The sequence below is a fragment of the Neovison vison genome, chromosome 3 (assembly GCF_020171115.1).
Source record: "Neovison vison isolate M4711 chromosome 3, ASM_NN_V1, whole genome shotgun sequence".
NCBI lineage: Eukaryota > Metazoa > Chordata > Mammalia > Carnivora > Mustelidae > Neogale > Neogale vison.
Genome location: NC_058093.1, coordinates 63,054,387 through 63,074,454, shown reverse-complemented (window position 1 = coordinate 63,074,454; position 20,068 = coordinate 63,054,387). Strand labels below are relative to the sequence as shown.

General features: G+C 37.4%; 1 protein-coding gene across 4 annotated transcripts in view; it reads left to right on the top strand.

Annotated features, from left to right (window-relative positions):
* LOC122902553 (sodium channel protein type 1 subunit alpha) overlaps positions 1-20,068 on the top strand; it is a 143,537-nt gene that overhangs the window by 46,863 nt on the left and 76,606 nt on the right. For all 4 annotated transcript variants that reach the window (XM_044242257.1, XM_044242256.1, XM_044242254.1 and 1 more), the window contains exon 2: positions 13,092-13,404. In XM_044242257.1, the coding sequence (XP_044098192.1) occupies positions 13,141-13,404 (264 nt within the window). In that variant the 5' untranslated portion in view covers positions 13,092-13,140. The remainder of the gene's footprint in view (positions 1-13,091; positions 13,405-20,068) is intronic.

Genomic DNA, 20,068 nt, shown 5'->3' with positions numbered 1-20,068 from the left:
CTGTTTTCTCCTTTTTTTTTTTTTTTTAAAGAACTTGTGTGTTAACTATCTCTTTCCAGTTTTTCATCACTGACATCTGACAAAAGGCAGTGGCAACCTCAAAAATGGTTAAGTGGAAAGAATGTGGGACTTGCACTGAACTTTATGTTTTCTTGTCTTACGTGTTTATTAACATTCAGTTTGATGTACCAGACATATTTTTAAATGATACGAGCATGAAAATGTCCATGTAGATTAGAGGAAAATCACTCTGGCCTGATAATTTTGTGTGAGACACTGAATACAGATGACACAACGGTTGCCCAATTATTAAAACATGGTTTACTGATCAGAATTCAGCCCAGCATTGCAGCTCGCTGCACACACATGCACATACTCACACATGGACTTGACACACATGGGGTTAGGAAAAATGGCCAGTTTTTCATGCTTCAGTGTTCTGTGTCCATTTCCTTCCTCTCTGGGACTAAAAAGAAATGAATCCACTAAGGTCAGAAATACCAAATTTCCCAAGTAGCCTAAAGTCTATTTCATACGGCAACCTATAAAAGGAATTCGCTTACATTCCAATATTTCCAATATTGTTCTTTTCCCTTTGGCAAATTATATCCTTCCCAGCCCTGCCCAGGACCTTATGCATGGTATGCATTCAGTAAATATTTCAGGGATGAACAGAATTGATTGCACATACCACGTGTCACAAACCAGACAGGAATAGACCTGGCTAGAGCTCTCCTGTGACAGATGTGCTGGACATTTGGTAGCGTCCCCCTCTAGGTGATCATCATCCGCTGATGGGCACTCAATCTATATAAAACTATAACCATACCTAAAGGGTCACTTTAACCCAGACCAGTATTCCTCAAAAGGAATATAGTGAGAATGACTGAAGCCACAGTACAGACTAAAAGCTGCTAACCTAAGTATTGTATATAATAAGTTAAGCAAATTTTATTGGATAGATGTTACATGACATATACAGAAAATTCAATATAGTGAGTTTCTGAATCAGGACATTATCCTTCATCTTGCAAGATCTATTTTCTGTAAGTTCTTTTGGCTTACCCTGTACCCATATGGTTCTCCTTTGAACAAGAGTTCATAGCAATAATTGCAGTAATTTTATTACTTTGCCTATCATTGTTCCACGTTCAGATTATATATATATATATATATATATATATATATATATAATCTTTATCAACTCTGATAATTCTGTCTCAATTTCTTATAATTCAAGAGAATTACTTTTGTCTTGAGGCCACTTGGAAAACTGAAAGTGCCCAACACCCAGTCCTCATAACTCAGGGTGGTTAATTTGTGTGTGACACTCCCCTGTCTCCATGTCTCCCACCATGTCTTTCTCTCATTCTTCACCAGGTAGCTCTGTCCTCGGTCTACCCAGCTGCCTCTGGTTCTGGCCATATTTCTCCACACATCAGCTGTGCCCTGGGCAGTTTCACTGTGTGATCAGGGGGCTTCATATGAATTCCCTTGAATGGGAGAATAACTTCAAGTTGAGTTTATGCTAAAGAAGAACCCCTGAGCAGAATTCCACACTCCAGGACTTTTTCCATCCGACACCATTTAAACACATGGCTACAGTATCTCACTTCACACTCTTGAGTTTTCAGGCAGCACACGTAACAGTGAAGGGGGAAACCCATATAAAAATAAAAAATAAGAAAAAAAAACCTATGAGTTTTTAAGGACACTAATGCCTAGACATTCAGTAAAGATACTACCAAAGTCTGATCATGCCTACCATGAGACCTGAAAGGGTTTATGTATTGATTGAAAATATTGCATTATTTCCTGGAAATAGTTATTAAAGTAGATACTGGCAAAAAGGGAGCGTGACAAATTTTCCCTCCATATCTTGTGTTAAAATGTTAGTGCTAGTGCTGACTTCTTTTTCCCTCAACCGGAACTGTACCAAGTAAGCCTGATTTTTTCTCTCCCATTATTGTCCGATAGCAAAGGACAAACGCTGACTCTAGCACTTTCCCTGCTGCTCCTTACAGCTGTATAACTCCCACCTTTACCAGCACCACGGGCGCAAATGATTGGTATTGCCTGAAAGAAAGCAGCAAGAATAATGGCTTTCATTCTTTCTATATCTTTGTGAGGTTTATATTAAATTACTTTTAAACAGTGGTTTTGGAAAAATATTGAATGGACTCCTGACATTTCTACAGACAGAAGCGAAGGGCGGGGAGTGTGAGGAAGATGAGCTACAGAAGTGAGATGAGTGGCTGGGGAAAAGGGCAGACATGGAGGATCAGAGGGAGCTGGAAGAGAAGAAGACGAGCAAGGAGAAAGGACAGGCAAGCAGATGAACAGGCCTGACCACTGTGCTTCTGCTCTCTCTGTAACCTACTCTGTTGAAAACCTGTGCTGTGTAACCTGGACTTAGGCTGTGCCTTCCTCAGTGCCCGCCACACAGGCGTGGGAGGCTCTCCGTGCTTCTGTCACACACTCAGTATCTCCAAGTGTCCAACCACAGACACAGCCCAAAGAGACTTCTACTCTTTCTCTCTACCCTCCCAAACCTCTGTGGCCAGACCACACACCCACCAAAATTAGAACAATTACTTTCAAACATAGAAGACTTCTTTATGAAGAGACTTTAATTGAATCAATTTGTTTATAATTAAGGTTCTTGCTGTAATCTTGATTCAAACGAAGTAAAGTTATGCCAGCGAATATCCTTCAGTTATCCTGAGTAGGATGATCAAGAAGAGATCCAGAATTGCACAGGGTTTATAACGTGGGCTAGCCACCATCCTACTTTCTATGGCTGTCTCTCAAGGGGGAAAAAACCCATCCTAATGATATTATGTTCTTCATGACTAAACTACTGGCAGGTCTGAATCTCTTTCAAAAGTTGTATTTGAGAGATATGTTTCTGTAGCATTTGTTAAATCGGCTTAGCAATCTGGTCACTGATTAGTGGCTTTTGCTGACAGATTAGTTAGCTTTGCTGTGTTAAATCAACCCGGAAGTTTCAGTGATGCACAAACTTGTTAGTCGTTACTGACTGGCTCTGACAGCTCCGTCCACCAGTCTTCCTGTTCCAGGACCCACACAGAGGGAGCAGCCTCTATTTGAGACATGCCATTCTCAGGAATGAGGGAAAAGAAAAAGGCTGGGTGGAAACAACACAGCCTAGTGAGCTTCTGTGTGGCTGAAGATTTTTTGTTTTCTCTGCTCACATTGGCCAAGCAAGCCACCTAGTCAAAGGGACAATGGGTCAAGGAAGTACATTCCAAGAACATCACCTGCCCAGAGGGGCTGCAAGTCAGAAGGCAGTTGGTGGAGATGTAGCCTCCCATCAAGGGAAGCAGTGATTCTCATCTATCTCAATTCAATTCCATGGGGCACTCGTTACCCTTTCAGTTCCATTACACCTGCTGCCGTGTGCAATGCTCAGTGTAAAGGGAGTTTGGGGCAAGACTAAGATTCTCCCTGTCAAGGATCTCCTCTGCCAGCTGTCTCCTCTGAGATGTTATCCCTGCCTAAGTCTCTGCCACCCCCTTCTCCATCTAGAGACTAACGGTTCACAGCAGCATCTCTCTCCCCCATCTCCCTGCTCTGCGTCTTCAAACCTCATGTCTGCAATGCATGTGTCGGAGTTGACCCAGAGGAAGGAAAGCATGGACTTCATGCAGCTTCTGTTTACTGCTCTACTACAATTCATGACGTGATAAAGACCTTACCATTCAATCTGCTTGAAATGATAAAAATATCTATACAAGCAGAGCACACACAAATTTATATTTCAATAAATGGTGCAACCACATAACAAGTTTTCTAAAGGCTAAGGCTCTCAGTGCAAGTCTAGGACGCAAATGTGCCAGCACTTCCTACTGTCGATGCATCTTTTTCTTTCTTTTTTTTTTTTTTTTTAATATTTTATTTATTTATTTATTTATATTTTTTGACAGAGAGAGACACAGTGAGAGAGGGAACAGAAGCAGGGGGAGTGGGAGAGGGAGAAGCAGGCTTCCCGCTGAGCAGGGAGCCTGATGCAGGGCTTGATCCCAGGCAGGCAACTTAATGACTGAGCCACCCAGGCGGCCCTCGATGCATCTTTTTACTCAGAAATACACTAAGTACAAGATATGTGCTGTACTGAGTAGTAGTTGAGTGGTTTCTGGGATTCAGGGAACAAACTGATGGTATAGTTAAAGGCATTGTATGGAAATAACAGTTGGCCATAGGAATGGACCCAGTGAACTGTTTTCCCTAATAAAATTTACTGTAGGGCAAAGGAAAATAGAACTGAAGGCAGGATGATACCTGAGTTAAGTTTAAGTAGGAAAGTTCTCTGTGGAGCAAGAATACAACTGTTTGGGCTTCAACAGTATATGTATGGTCAAGTGCATTATGGGAACAGATTTTGAATGATTCAGTGTATTTTTTTTTTTCAATTCACTAAATACTGCCTTAAACATATTGCCAAACCAAGATATATTCAAAGTTAACTCTAATTGATGGGATTGGGACATTAGGTCCTATTTTGTTTTTCTAAACATGTAATTCAATCATTATACATTGAGGCAAGAATGCCTAGAAATCACACAATTTTATTAATTAAAAAGTAATGCATTGTATATTTCTTGATTCTAAACCTCCCTAGAATATAGTGTTTTATTTTGGTTCAACATATAGCATTTTTTATTCCACTCTTTGTGTTAAGTTTGCATTAGTATCTGAAGTAAATATAGACCATCTGTTCAACAGAGTAATAAATGATGTCGATTTGAACAGAGTAGTTTATTGATATTGGATCGACTAAGGCTCTAGTGGATTGAGTGAATTTTGGAGCTTGTGGTTTATTATTCAAATTCCCTGAAAAACACTCTTAAGATACACAATGTAGATGTCAATATATGTTAGATACATGATCTTATTTTAAATGGAATTGACATATAGCATTAAAATTTAGAGATGGATTACAAAAATTTTTTTAAAAATGTAAGTGTTTTAGACACATGGATGAAATACGTTATTTAATCTCAATTATCATACTTAAAATGGATATTATTAAAAACCAAATGAAATAGAGACTTTTTAACACACACACCAATCCAAATTATTTCTAGAAAAGAAATTTGTAAAACAATATTTCCTAGGCTTGTGAAATTCTATGTAAAAAGCACTTTCTTTCTTGGGTGTAAAAAAAAGAGTTATGTGAGATCACAACTGTAAGAATAACATTTTACCTAGTTATTTTTATTATTATTGGCAGCAACATTCTTTTGTAAAATGGGTGGCAGATACACCACAAAACCAACTGAAACACTTCATGAATTGCCATGCCCAGATGGTTTATATGCCCAGAATAGTAATGGGACTGTACAGGAGATGACAGTCATTTTGGCAGGAGTCTGTTTGGTTTCTCCTCAGCATGAAAATCAAACCACTTTAAAGGCAGAATTGCAGATATAGGAATTTTCTTTCCCCACCTCAAATTATTTAGTGTAAGGGTATCAATTGTATTAAGTGTTTAATTATAACTTTGGTGTTAAGAAATCTTTGGGGAAATTGAAGTGGGGCAGATGAGTTCTAGAAAGTGATCTGCTCAGTAGATAACTAGAAATAACCAGGTTTAGCGAAACATAAAAAAGTTAGTGGAGGGGGGGGCACCTGGGTGGCTCAGTGGGTTAAGCCGCTGCCTTCAGCTCAGGTCGTGATCCCAGTGTCCTAGGATCGAGCCCCACATCGGGCTCTCTGCTTGGTGGGGATCCTGCTTCCCCACCCCCCCTGCCTGTCTCTCTGCCTACTTGTGATCTCTCTCTCTCTGAGAGATAAATAAATTAGAAAAATAAATAAATAAATTAGAAAAAAAAAAGAGTGGAGGATGGGCTAGATGGGGGATGGGGATTGAGGAGGGCACTTGTGATGAGCACTGGGTTTTGTATGTAAGCAATGAATCACTGAGTTCTACTGCTGAAACTAATATTGCACACGTGTTAACTAACTAAAATTTAAACTTTAAAAAAAATGAAAAGCAAAGGTTACTCACGTAAAGTATAAATTGTGGAAATATAGTTCATCAGGTTTTAAGTCTGCATGATATAGTTTCTAAATTTAAATATTACAATTAGCTTTTTCTTTTGATGTCAGATTTTCTACGATAGTGTCCATTTCCGCAAAACACTTTATTTACTAAATTTGTTTCAGGTGTCTTTAAGGAATATAATTTGAGTGTTTTACATGTCACTAAAGAATATAATTCGAGTGAATATTAGTTTAATGTGGCTACTTATGTTGTATTTACATACACTTTACTAGGTTTAAGGTGATGTAAGTGCTTGAAAATTATTTTGTAACTGCTTGATATGGACAGGCAGTGGTTTGGGAATCAGGAAATAAAAATTCTGATCCCAGTTCTGCCATTATTAAGCTGTGTGACCCTGGACATATCACATACTTATTTTGGATTTTGGAAGCACAAAAATTCTAAAAGAAGAAATGTCCATTTTGCTTTGATTCAGTTTGTTTCCTGTTAAGTGAGAGGGATAAATTAGACAATCCTTAACTCTTCTTTAAATGTTTGCCATTTCTTGATTTTATGATGACTTTTCTTTGTCTGAGTCTCTTAAAATACCTTACTTAACATTTCAGAAGTTCAGAGGTTGAGGCAAAGTAAGTCATCTCGACCTGAAAGCCTGTCTTGTAGACTCCAGTGACCCCTTCCTCATCAGCATCAAAATACCATTACAGTAAGAATTACATATATTCTCCTGTCTGTAAAGAAAAACTTTAAAGCTACAATCTGAGAAAACATAAAGCTGTATGTTTGGTTCACTCATCAGTTGGTCAATTGATTTTTTTTTCCCTGTAAATTTTTTCCAGGGCCAGATAAAGGATGAAATAGTAGTAATAATTTAATAACTCATAATGGTAGAAGCTTGAAGGAGAAGATGAGGATTGTCTCACCAGGTTGGTGGCGGGAGGGGCAGGCAGTGGAGATGGAGGATTACTTTTCGGGTTTAGAAACTACATGGAATTTAAGGACACAGTGGAAGCAAAAATATCTCATCAGAAGTTAACAGTTATGCTATTCTTTGCCTAAACCCACGATGACATTAGAATGCAAAGTTGTGGGTATTAGTAGTCTCTTAGGGGGAACGTTAAATAGCATCTGTCTTTCTCACCCACATACTGAACCAAGAGAAAAGTTAAACAGAGGACTAAGATAGATACATAACAAAATATCACCTTCATAGCTCATAGAAGTTTGTTTGGAGGATGTAGCTTTGTGTGAAAGCCCCAAAAAGCCTGCAAACTAAATTCCAGAGTTAACCAGACTGGCACACCCAGGCCCAAGCTTTCACAGATCAAAGTGCTTCCCCAAGAGAAGTTACATAGTCACTAACTTATAAAAGGCCAAACTTCTTCACATACAAAGCATTTATAAGATTGCCTTCATGTTTAAGGCTTTCTGCGTGAAATCCTGCAATGAAAAGGAAATACTTCATCCTGAGCTATTGTAGACATTTCCATTTGGGTGGGAAAATTCAGGTGCCCAAAGGGGTCTGAGCTATGAGGACTCATGAGTTAAGATTACTTTTAATGAAGCTCTTTTGGGCGCCTGGGTGGCTCAGTGGGTTAAGCCTCTGCCTTTGGCTCAGGTCATGATCTCAGGGTCCTGGGATCGAGCCCCACATCGGGCTCTCTGCTAAGCAGGGAGCCTGCTTCCCCCTCTCTCTCTGCCTGCCTCTCTGGCTACTTGTGATCTCTCGGTCAAATAAATAAAATCTTTAAAAAAAAGTGTAATAAATAAATAAATATATAGACTATATTTTAGATTCACGTAAAAATTGAGCAAGAAGTACAAAGTTCCCATATATGCCCAGTCCCCGTATAAGCACTGTCCATGTCAATATTGTACAGCAGAGTGGTACTTTTGTTACAATTGATGAATCTACAGTGACACATTGTTATCTCCCCAAGTACATAGTTTAGATTACGATTCACTCTTGTTATCTATGGGTTTGGACAAATGTATGTGACTTGTATCTACCATTATAATATCATACAGAAAAGTTTCACTGTCCTAAAAATCCTCTGTACTTCACATATTCATTGTTCTTTCCCCACTAACACCTGGCAACCACTGCTCTTTACTTTGTCCATAATTTTGCCTTTTTCAGAATTTCATATAATTGGAATCATACAGTATGTAGTTTTTTTCTGATTGACCCTTCCACCTAGTATTATGCATTTAAGTTGTCTTATTTCTAATCTTAGTGGGAAAGGTTCTAGTTTCTTCTATTGTGTTTTTAAATACATATTATTCCTGTAAAGAAATACAGGATAAATACATATAATTCCTGTAAAGAAAATCTATTGAGTTTCTTATGCTTTTGAAACCAGACACTTAATTCTCTTACTATTTGTAGGAGTTTTTCAGGTGTTTACACAATATGCAAATAAGTATAACTTTACTTCCTCTGTCCTAAATGCAATTATTTCTCACTTCTAATTGGATTGGCTTGTACTTTTGGCAAACTGTTAAATAATAGTGTTGGGGTTTTCCCTTGATTTTACTGAAAGTACATCTACTTTGTGAAGTACTGAAAGTACTTTGTGAAGTTTGTTGCTGACTTATGTATATTCATACAATGAATATATATATATTTTTAACATACCATGAAAGTAACATCGTGTATTGGTGAAAAAAAGTTAGTATATGCAGTAATTAATGTTGGTTGGGATAACTAAGGGGAAAAAAAAGAATCTATCTTATATTTCATCTAGAAAACAAATTCCAAACAGAAAAAGATTTAACTTTATAAAATTAAAGCACAAAATTGCTAAAAATGCAAGAAGAGGACTTGATCTATTATATATCCCTCCACTCCCCCAGAACATGAATGCTTCCCTTGGCATGACTCAAAATCTAGAAGCCAAAGGAGAATTACAGTTAGATCATCATGTTAACATCCACATGTCTTAACCCGTAGCACAGAAACACCTCTAACTCAGAAAGTACATACCTTTTGAAAAGGTCCAAAATTAAATTGTTGATGCCATATCTAAAAAATTGATATAGATTTAAAAAGAAAGAAATGAAAATAGGGACTGTTATGTAAATAGGAAGTGACAGAAAAGAAAATTTAAAAACAGCTCTTAACCATATGGAAAAAAGTTCAGCTTTCCTCATAGTAAGACAAATGCCAATTAAAACTATAATATGATCCCATTTTTGTCCCAATCAGATTGGAAATATTGAAAATACAATTTAAAACACATTACATGGTGAAGATGTAAACGAACAGGCACAAGATTATATTGCTGTTAGGAGAACCGATACTTCAGAGCGAGTGATTTTGCAATACCGACATTAAAGACTCACCTTTTACACAGCCAAGTGCATTTTTAGAAACTAATACCATACATAGGTCCACAGATATGTAAAAATATGTGTATGAAATATATTAGTTGCAGCTTTATTTAGAATAGCAAAGGATTGGAACAACCTGAATACTCATAACTGGGCATTTGATTCAATCTATTATAGTACATAGAAACAATGGAAAACCATGTGGCTGATAAAAAGAGAGTTGAATCTGTAAAAATTAATAAGGAATGAACTCCAATCTATATTATTAAGTGAAAAATGAAAGGTTCAGAAAAATTTGTATACTAAGATACTATCTGTATGCATTTTAATAGAAAATGTGTGAATATGCCTACAGTCACATGACCAGTGCTTACCTATTACATACCTGGAAAAATAAATGGAGACAGATAACAGTGGTTACCTCTGGGAGTCGAATTCAGCATTGGAGGACAGGTGGTAGGAAGAGTTTACGCTGTATTTTCTTTTAAATGATTTGAGTTTATGTCATTTACACATATTTTCTGTCAAAAAAACAAATGAGTTAAAAAGGAAAACATCTGGGACGCCTGGGTGGCGCAGTTGGTTAAACGACTGCCTCCGGCTCAGGGCGTGATCCTGGAGTCCCGGGATCGAGTCCCACATCAGGCTCCCAGCTCCATGGGGAGTCTGCTTCTCCCTCTGACCTTCTCCTCGCTCATGCTCTCTCTCACTGTCTCTCTCTCTCAAATAAATAAAATAAAATCTTAAAAAAAAAAAAGGTGCTAATGTGTCTTTAGCACTAAAAAAAAAAAAAAAAAAAAAAAAGGAAAACATCTGTGTCATAATAATTCCCTTATGAGAAAATGTACCATACTTGTTATCCCTAAACTTTTATTTCCAAATAAATAGCTGCCAGTGTTTTCCTGATATCTTATGGGAGAGGTAGGGTTTTTTTAAATTTTTAATTTTTAATTAACATATGATGTATTATTTGCCCCAGGGGTACAGTTCTGTGAATCATCAGGCTTACACATTTCACAGCACTCACCATAGCACATCCCTTCCCCAATGTCCATAACCCAGCCACCCTATCCCTATCCCCCACCCCCATCAACCCTCAGTTTGTTTCGTGAGATTAAGAGTCTGCTATGGTTTGTCTCCCTCCCAATCCCATCTTCTTTCATTTTTTCCTTCCCTACCTCCCAAACCCCTGCCTTGCCTCCCAAATTCCTCATATCAGAGAGATATGATAATTGTCTTTCTCTGATTGACTTATTTCGCTCATCCTAATATCCTCTAGTTCCATCCACGTTGCTGCAAATGCCAAGAATTTCGATTCTTTTGATGGCTGCATAGTATTCCATTGGGTATATATACCACATTTTCTTTATCCATTTATCTGTTGATGGACATCTAGGCTCTTTCCATCATTTGGCTATTGTGGACATTGCTGCTATAAACATTCAGGGGCATGTGCCCCTTCAGATCACTACATTTGTACCTTTAGGGTAAATACCGAGTAGTGAAATTGCTGGGTCATAGGATGGCTCTATTTTCAACTTTTTGAGGAACCTCCATACTGTTTTCCAAAGTGGCTGCACCAGCTTGCATTCCCACCAACAGTGTAGGAGGGTTCCCCTTTCTCTGCATCCTTGCCAACATCTGTTGTTTCCTGACTTTTTAATTTTAGCCATTCTGACTGGTGTGAGGTGGTATCTCACTGTGGTTTTGATTTGTATTTCCCTGATGCTGAATGATACTGAGTACTTTTGCATGAGTCTGTTGGCCGTGTGGATGTCTTTTTTGTAGAAATGTCTGTTCATGTCTTCTGCCTATTTCTTGATTGGATTATTTGTTCTTTGGGTATTGAGTTTGATACGTTCTTTTTAGATTTTGGATACTAGTCTTATATCTGATATGTCATTTGCAGATATCTGGAAGAGGTAGAGTTTTAGGGTAAAAATATTCCATTTCCAGCATGCCTGTGGCTCAGTGTGTTAAGCCTTTGCCTTCACTTCAGGTCACGATCTCAGGGTCCTGGGATCGAGGCCCACCTGCGGCTCTCTGTTCAGCAGGGAGCCTGCTTCCTCCTCTCTCTCTGCCTGCCTCTGTGCCTACTTGTGATCTCTCTCTCTCTCTGTCAAATAAATTAAAGTCATAAAAAATATTCCTTTTCCATTCATTTAGATTTACTGATTTAATTTTTCTGTTCTTCCAGGCCCTGAGCCGATTACAGGTAGACTGTAAGAAGCTCTGAAAGTTTGGTTAGCTCACTTAGTAGATGGAGGGTGCAAATTCAGTCTTGAATGTTCTGCTTGTTTCTGGTCATTTGCTGGAAAACATGGTCATAAACCTCACAGCAGTGGGAACATCCTCCAGTGAAATTTGAGGGCCCTCTAGAACTCCTCACAAAATAGTCATGGCTGTAGTGTTATTATCGCAGTTTCTATCCGCCAAAGTTGCAAATTAACGGCATCATAGCTTGTTGACCTTAATGAGTTAACAGAGTTTCCAGATAAAACTCATGGCCAAGCAGGAGCTTAGGCTCTGGGAAGTTTTGGCTCCGTAGTATCTCTGAAATTTGAGTGCATATTAAATATACCTTGAAAGAATACATTTGGGATTTGACTCCTGGCATCAGATCAGATCTGATTTTGCTGTATGGAGTTGAGTGTTTCCTCAGGTCCTCATGATATGTTGAGCACAATGGGACTAGAATATCAGCACGAATAGCCTTATTGCTTAAGTGAAGCAAAAGACTTCCGTCCTTGTTGACCTTAACGCACCCTGGCTTCTTCCCCATCACTTTTTCCTGAAACAGGAGAATTCTGCTGTCTTCTCTCACCTAAGGCCCAATCCAGGAATGTCTTCCCAGCTTAGTCTATTTCTCATTCCTAGTCATGTAAAGGGCATTTGTCCGACACGGAACTGTCTCTTTCCATGTGCATTCAAGAAAGCCAACCCTGGCATGGCTAATGACGCGGGCAGGTCACAGTTCCTGTCTTTAGATCAAGACTCAGGTCTCAGGCTCCATCAGTAGTGACTCTCTGGTGGGTTATTAAGGCTGGCTGTGGCAAACAGTTTGATCGGTTTGGCCAGGAGCCACCTGTCAGGGCTGAAGGGTTGGATTTTATATCCTCTCAGAGACAGTGCCTTTCCACTTCTTCCTGTTGATAAGCTCTCCATTGCCTCTGTGGGGATATATCCTCATCTGGGTGGCTCACAGGGTGAACAGCCCATTAGCGACACGATGGTATTTAGCCTAATGTACTTTAATTAAGGCTATAGTTGAATCACTTTCTTAAGTTATGGCACAGTTCCTGTATCAGCAAAGCACAAGTATTAATAAACATGGGACACTTAACAAAACCCAAGTCAGGAAACAGATCTGTTAAGCCAAAGCCAATGAAGCAGAAAGTAGAATGGTGGTCGTGCGGGCTGGGGGGATGGAGGATTGATATGTGATGGGTATAAAGTTTCAGTTATGCAAGATAACTAAGTACTAGAGAGCTGCATACAGCCTTGTGCCTGTGGTTAACAATACTATGTTGCACGCTTAAAAATTGATTAGAAGGATAGATCTGGTGTTAAATGGTCTTACTACAAAACAATTTATATTTAGCAATTCCATTTCAATTTAATTAGAAACAAAAATCCAATCCTCTGGTTCATATTTCATGACCAGAGTTTATAGATATTAAAATATTCTTTTAATTTCCTTAGACTATCTGCAACCTTTTTTTTTTTTTTTTAGGACTTTCATATGCAGAGTAAATGGTAATTAAAATGTGCAGGATGACAAGATGGAGCAAACAGTGCTTGTACCACCAGGACCTGACAGCTTCAACTTCTTCACCAGAGAATCTCTTGCTGCTATTGAAAGACGCATTGCAGAAGAAAAGGCTAAGAATCCCAAACCAGACAAGAAAGATGATGATGAAAATGGCCCAAAGCCAAATAGTGACTTGGAAGCTGGAAAGAACCTTCCTTTTATTTATGGAGACATCCCTCCAGAGATGGTGTCAGAGCCGCTGGAGGACCTGGACCCGTACTATATCAATAAAAAAGTGAGTGTTTTAAAAATCAGGCTTATTTTACAGCTAATTGCCTACTACATACCTTGGACTATGATTGCACCAATATGTGCCAATTAGCAGAAAGTCCTTCTGTTTAAGAAATAAAACACATTTGTGTGTGTTCTATGCATATGCATCCACGAGAAATAAATTGATTATATCATAACAGATGGAGCTGTCCCAAATGCACCACAACACATACCTAAAAATAAATGTATGATGTAGGCAGGCAGCTAATTGAACAAATTAAAAAGTTCTCCCCAGAGACTGTATTTACTATATAATTTTACGTGTTTTCCACACTTAAAAATCCAGAAGTTATCAAAAGTAATAAATATTTCAAAAATACTAGTATTGGTTTCTCATGGAACAAAATTTGGTGCCACAGAGGTTTCAATTTCTATATCACATTATGTATAATAAGTCAATTTCCTACAGAAACTTTTTCATAAGTAGGCAAGAACATTCCTATACAAACTACAGTTTTAAAAATTATTCAGAGCAAATAATCATGTACTTTTCCATTTGGATCCATGTGTCTTTTGGGAGTATCCTGTTTAGCAGTAGGAGCCATTAAAACTCAGTGTATCAATCAACTGAACTATGAAACAAACAACTGAATGGCTGTATCAAAAAGTGTTAAATCAAAATTTAAATAATGAAAGCTATTCAGCCATTTTTCTCAATATTTTTAATACATAAATATTGCTTGAAATATTTTTATTTCAAAAAATTATTCAATTATTTGGTGAAAGTATATTGATACTGGCAAGAATTAAAAGAAATATAGTATTCTAATGAACGTATGATATTTAAATCCCTGCATTTTCTGTATTCATGCTCGCAATGAATACCTTGTATTAAGCACCCAGTCTTTCATCATGACCACGATTTCACCAAATCAAGAAGGAAAGCATAGAAAAAGATAAAATCGAAAAAAAATTATTGTGTTGATTTTAGATTAAATTTATGACTAGTTAATTTGCAACATTTTATTATCTTTTTCACCTTTGTGAACTCTTGGTGAAAGGGGGAGGCAAAAAGATTGTAACATAGCAAACAAAATTTTTTAGTTGGACATGAGCCCTAAAATACCCCTAGAACTTTTAGGGACTCTCTTGGTTGCTGGCATAGTTCTGTATGAAGTTATTCCTTATTAAATGTGTAAGTTTGGCAATTTTAATATGTGGATTAGAGACAGTTTTACAAATTGCTTCTTACTGAGTACCGTAGTTTCAGAAGTAAAAATCTCACTATGTTCAGATTTTTATTTTTTTTTTTTATGTTCAGATTTTTAAAAAAGATTTTTCAGGATATAACCAATTTCAGGACTTACTTTCCCTTTGTAAAAACTGGTTTGCCTGTTATACAGTAAAGAAAGAGATAAAGAATCATTTTCTATAGATTTCATTTGTTTTATTTAACCTCGCTTTTAACATAATATTATTAAATCTTAGCAGATAAGAGTTTATCCATTTCATAACTACTATTTAAATTATAAGTTGCTTTTTATCCTTCAGTCCTTTGAAAATTAATTTAATATAATATCAAAAGCTAAAACCCAAATTAAACAAATGATGAGGGGTTTATTTGTATAAGGAAACAACAATGCAGATAATTCAATTATACAGACATTTTGACTTATTTGAAATTGCTTCGTTCTTGAAGTAATGACTCTGATGTGTTTCTAGATAGACATTCATTCACACCATAGAGTTTGCTTCTTTATTTTTTTAGCCTGTTTAGAGGTGCTGTTATCATGGGTGAGGGGTGTCCATCCTCAGCCAGGCTTTTGGCTACCCCTCAAATCTGTGCCCCCACTTTCTGATAGTAATTACTAAAAATTATTAAAGCTACCCAGAGTCTAACCCTTCCTCAAACAGGGCTGAAATCTAGCATCATAGCTCATACACCATGTCCTGATTTGTAAAACAGTAAATGAGTACTTCAAGAAAGACCAAACTAACACATGTTGACAAGGACAGCAATTCCTTATGAGGAAACCAGATTATCCATCAATCTTTCTTTCAAATTAGAGTTTTCAGACTGGTAACAATTATTGTCTTGAGGTTGTGTCCCCAAATAAAACACCGCTTGACTGGTTTGTAACAAATGATATAGAACAAAGAATACAAAGGCAGATGGAAAAGAAAATTATGCAAACCCTTTCAAGTATTTAAAAGAAAGGTCTTCAAACTCAGGATGAAAGAACAGTTTTGAAGGAATAACTAGTCAGCCAGATTCTTTTGCTGAAGTAACCCTTATAAACTTTGTTAGGTTCATGTTCAAAGTTGCCTCTAACATCATCTATCCTTATCTTCAAATGCACATTGTGTGAGGAAAGAAAAAACATTTTGCCTTTTTGGAACAAATCACATTGTGCAGGCAGGACAACCTGATAAGAGAAATGTTGTTATCAGGAAGGAGTTCTCCCCAAGGTAAGGCATGTCCAGTGCCTTACCACTGGGCTGACATCAAGCAAGTCTTCAAATTTAAGCCCTTCAACAGCAATATAAATGAAACTCTACAGCACTGAAATCCTTAGAAACTAACATTGCATGCTTAGGACACACAACTAAGCAATGTCTTTAAAATTTCCTTCTTTTGCATATATTTTCCACATTAAGACTTTCTAGTTGCTGTTACACTGGTTTCTAGTCTTAAATTTTCTTTCCATAATTGGACTATTTCAGCATTGAGGAGTAGCCTTAAATTCTAAATTAGTTTGCTCTGATTAAAGTTTCAATGCATAGAAAATTAATAGCATCTTAAAAATAATGAATATTTCTTTTGATAGTTGATAACCAGTTTTATTTTCTGACTTGTGTATCTGAGATCAGCAGGACGATCTTCATTAAAACAGTGGACGAAAATGTCACTGGAGAAAATGCTTCTTGGGATGAAATTTCCCACTATTCCTGATAATGGGGATGTGGATTTTATTGCCTGCATGAGTTGGAATATAAAAATATGAGTAGGCCATTGACTTACTTCCCCAAGGTTTAACTCCAGTATAATAATTAATGAGCCATTTATATCTATATTCAAAGTTTCTAGTTTCTTTCTTACTAATATTTGGAATAAAAAAAGCAAGCCTACAAAAATGGTTGCAGAATCTATTCATTATGTTATATTTTAAAGTACAGTGGTATTCATATGAGAAATTTATATGTAAGAAATAGAAACAACATAAACACTAAAGCCCTTTATGATCTTCTAAAAAGACAATGTCATTGAGCTTATGGAAGTGTCATTGCTGATGGTGTATTTTCAGATGGCATATGCCCACATATTTTTATCTTCTTTGCCCTAGTTTAAAATGTGCAACTTATATAATATTCAAGAGTTTTACTAAAATTGTTAAAATAAGTTAATCCATGGTCACTGATATTATAGTAACAACTGAAGAGATAGCAATCATCTCATGAACATTCCTCATGCATGGAAGCATTTCCAGACCCTCAGAGGTTTTAAGCCTTCAGCAGTCCACCTAAGAATGAAAAAATGAAATAACAGTGCTCTCAGAACACAGTCACAGAGTTTTCCATATCATGTTAGCTGTGGTCCCCTGCTCTTCAAAACAGGAGTCCAGGTTCGGTTCCTTTTATTTGTTTATTTACTTCAGCTTTGTAGTAAGGCACATTTAGCTTGTGAACACACCTTTTCTTTCCTTATTTTTTTTCCCACATTTTTTTCATAGCTTGGGTTAATTTTGTACCATTTAGCTATACATTCAAATTCTTCACCTACTCTTTATTACAGAAAACTTCTTTCTTCTCATGTTCTTCTTAAAATTACAGATGACTCATTAGTACCATGGAAGAAAATATCCTTTGTGACAGTGTCCTGGAAATAGAATGAGGTATTTTAGATCTGTAGTGAAAATGGATGTTTGTTAATTATGGAATATAGAAATGTATCCAGTTAAAAATGTCTTCTTTCCTTGATTGGCTCATGGGCATTTATGAACAATTTATTCTCCCTTCTTATCAGCTCTTCTAAAAAAGATGTGCATTGCCTCTTTATTGGAGCAACACGAAGAGTCTTTTATGAATTCATGATTTCAAATCCATGCCTGGTCTGTTATTGCTATAGGAATTTTAAATTGTTATATTGGGTAGAGAGAGTTGTTTGTTTTGTTTTTTAATTGGGATTAGGGAGGTTTTCTTGCAATAGTAATTTAACAGAAAATCAGAAAAGTAGATGGTAAATAAAAACTTATGATTCCATAAATAGTCTTATGAGCAGTTCCCAATTTATAACTTTTTTGGTTTTGGCATATCATTAGCTCCTCTAGAACTAGTAGTCCCCCAGGCTCTCCCTTCCACCCAGGGCACTATAGTTGACTTTCAAATCTTTCTCCTCTTCATCCATCATTTCTTCCTTATACCTTTCTTCTTTGTCACCTCCCCACCTCTGACTCAGAAACAATTCCAGATGATGATGATGGTAGTAAAATAATGGTTAGAATTTATTAAGCACCTGCTATATTAGGAGGAAACCCTTCAGTTGAGAGTGACAAAAATCCAACAGAAACTAGTTTTGAAAACAAACAAGCTAACTCATTGATTATTTAATAAATTTATGTGTGGGACAAATTTCATTGTAATATCAAAGGATCCAGCAGCTAGAAGAACAACAGCAAGACACAGTCGTTTTCCATTTTGGGGCTCTATTTTCTCCTACGCTGGCTGCATTCACAGGCTTGTTCTTCCCACAAGATGGCAGAAATCTCCACCGGTAGCACCTGGCTAGCATCCTACAGCCTACTCACCCCAAGAAAAAGCTCACTTTTTCTTCAAAAGCTCTAGCAAAAGTCCTGGAACTGGTTCTAGTTAGTTCCCATGACCTCCTCTGAACCAGTTCCTGTAGGCTAGGGTATGTGATGGGCTCATTGAGCAGATTAATGCCACATGCTGAACCGTGTTGCCAGGGGGTGGGTCAGCGCCACCGAGCCACGTGGGCAGACAGTGGAACAGGGGTGTTGGCCAAAACGAAATGCCAGAGGCTGCTGAAGAAGCCGTGCCAGGCAGGCAAAAATTAGAACTCTGCCCTCAATGCACTACCTATCAGGGTATTTACAGTTCTACTTTAATCCTCATGTCCTTCCAAGATAACTCTTGTCTTTATTTTAAAATAATGAAACTGAGGTGAAGTAATTAGCCTAAGATCACAAAGCTATTAAGTAACAGACACTAGATTTAAAACAGATCTGTCAGCTTCTGTGGCTCATTGCCATGCTACTTCGGGTGTGCAGTCTTTGCATTGATAATAACTGGTGGAAAAGAAAAGTCAGTAATAGAATATATATAAGCCTACTGCTGCTTTTCCTGCCCCCAACCCCTATTCACACCACTGTGCAGGCTGTACCCTTCATCTCCTAGGTTGGTAATGCTTCCCAAACATGACTTGTTGCTTCCCTATTTCTCTCAGTCAGGGGCATGGCTTGTCTTTGTGAAAACTAAAATCTTCAAGACTCTGTAGGTTGATATCAACTTCTAAAATAATTAGACAATTATATTTCCTACCAGATTCTAATAGGGTGATAAACCCTTTTTTTTTTTTCTCAAAGAGGACAGATTTGGGTCACTTAAATTATGTGCCTCTGTAAAGAAATACATTTAATTTGGGGTCTGAAGGGTAGTAAGGAGAGGAGAGAGAAGTCTTCAGGGAAAGGGAACCTACGAATGGACATACAATATCTCTGGGCTGTAATAAGTAGGAAGAGAATAAGATGTGGTTGGAGACAAGCCTCGAAAAAGGTGCTTTGAAGTGCATTATTAAAGAGTTTTTTAAGGGCAAAATGAATTTTCAGTAGGACTGAGGTTAGAGGAGTGATGTGGTCCACTTTATATGTTCAATGATCAAGTTGGGAACTTTATGGAAGCTTGGTCTAGATTTTTGACAATGAAGACAGAGCATAATGGCTGGGATCTGAATCTATTTTAGAGGTGTGCAAGTATCAGATGGCATTGTTTTCTCAATATGAAATTTGGGAGGAAAGAGAGAGCAATAAATTTCCAATGTGAAAATTGGTCCTGATTTCAAATATGCAAGTGTTAGTATGTGTATGTATTTGAGAACAGACGAACACACACTTTTCACCTTTTAATTCTTGTATTTTTATAGCACTTTAGAATTCATCAAGGGCATTCCCATCTTTTCTATTCAGATGTAGAAACAACAGGGAACAATCAGCTCAAAGTTCTACACAGCAAGTCTGCAGTAGAACTGGGCCTCAAACTAGTCCTTTTAGTCCATGAAAAATTGAGCATATAATAATAAACCATACCCTCGGTATAGGCTGAAGATACAGGCTGGGAAATATTTGACCCCCAGATTGTATTTGCACCTGTGGTTACAGTCTCTCTTCTCCCAGAGGCTAAGAGCCTAGCTGGGCACCTCCTGGGGGGTTGTCTCCTGCGCTGGCCCCACCCCCACCCTTACACACAGCTAAAGCCCAGGAACAAGCAAATTTACAGACTCTTCCCTGGGCTCAAATTCTTCTCTTTTGTATGAGCTTAAACAGAGATTTAAAAAGACGAAACAAAACAAAACAAAAAACAAAACACAACTAATTGTGAGGTATTGAGCCCACAGATACGTTTGGTTTGACTCATGCAATATTATTTATTTTGAATTAGTTTCCAAGACC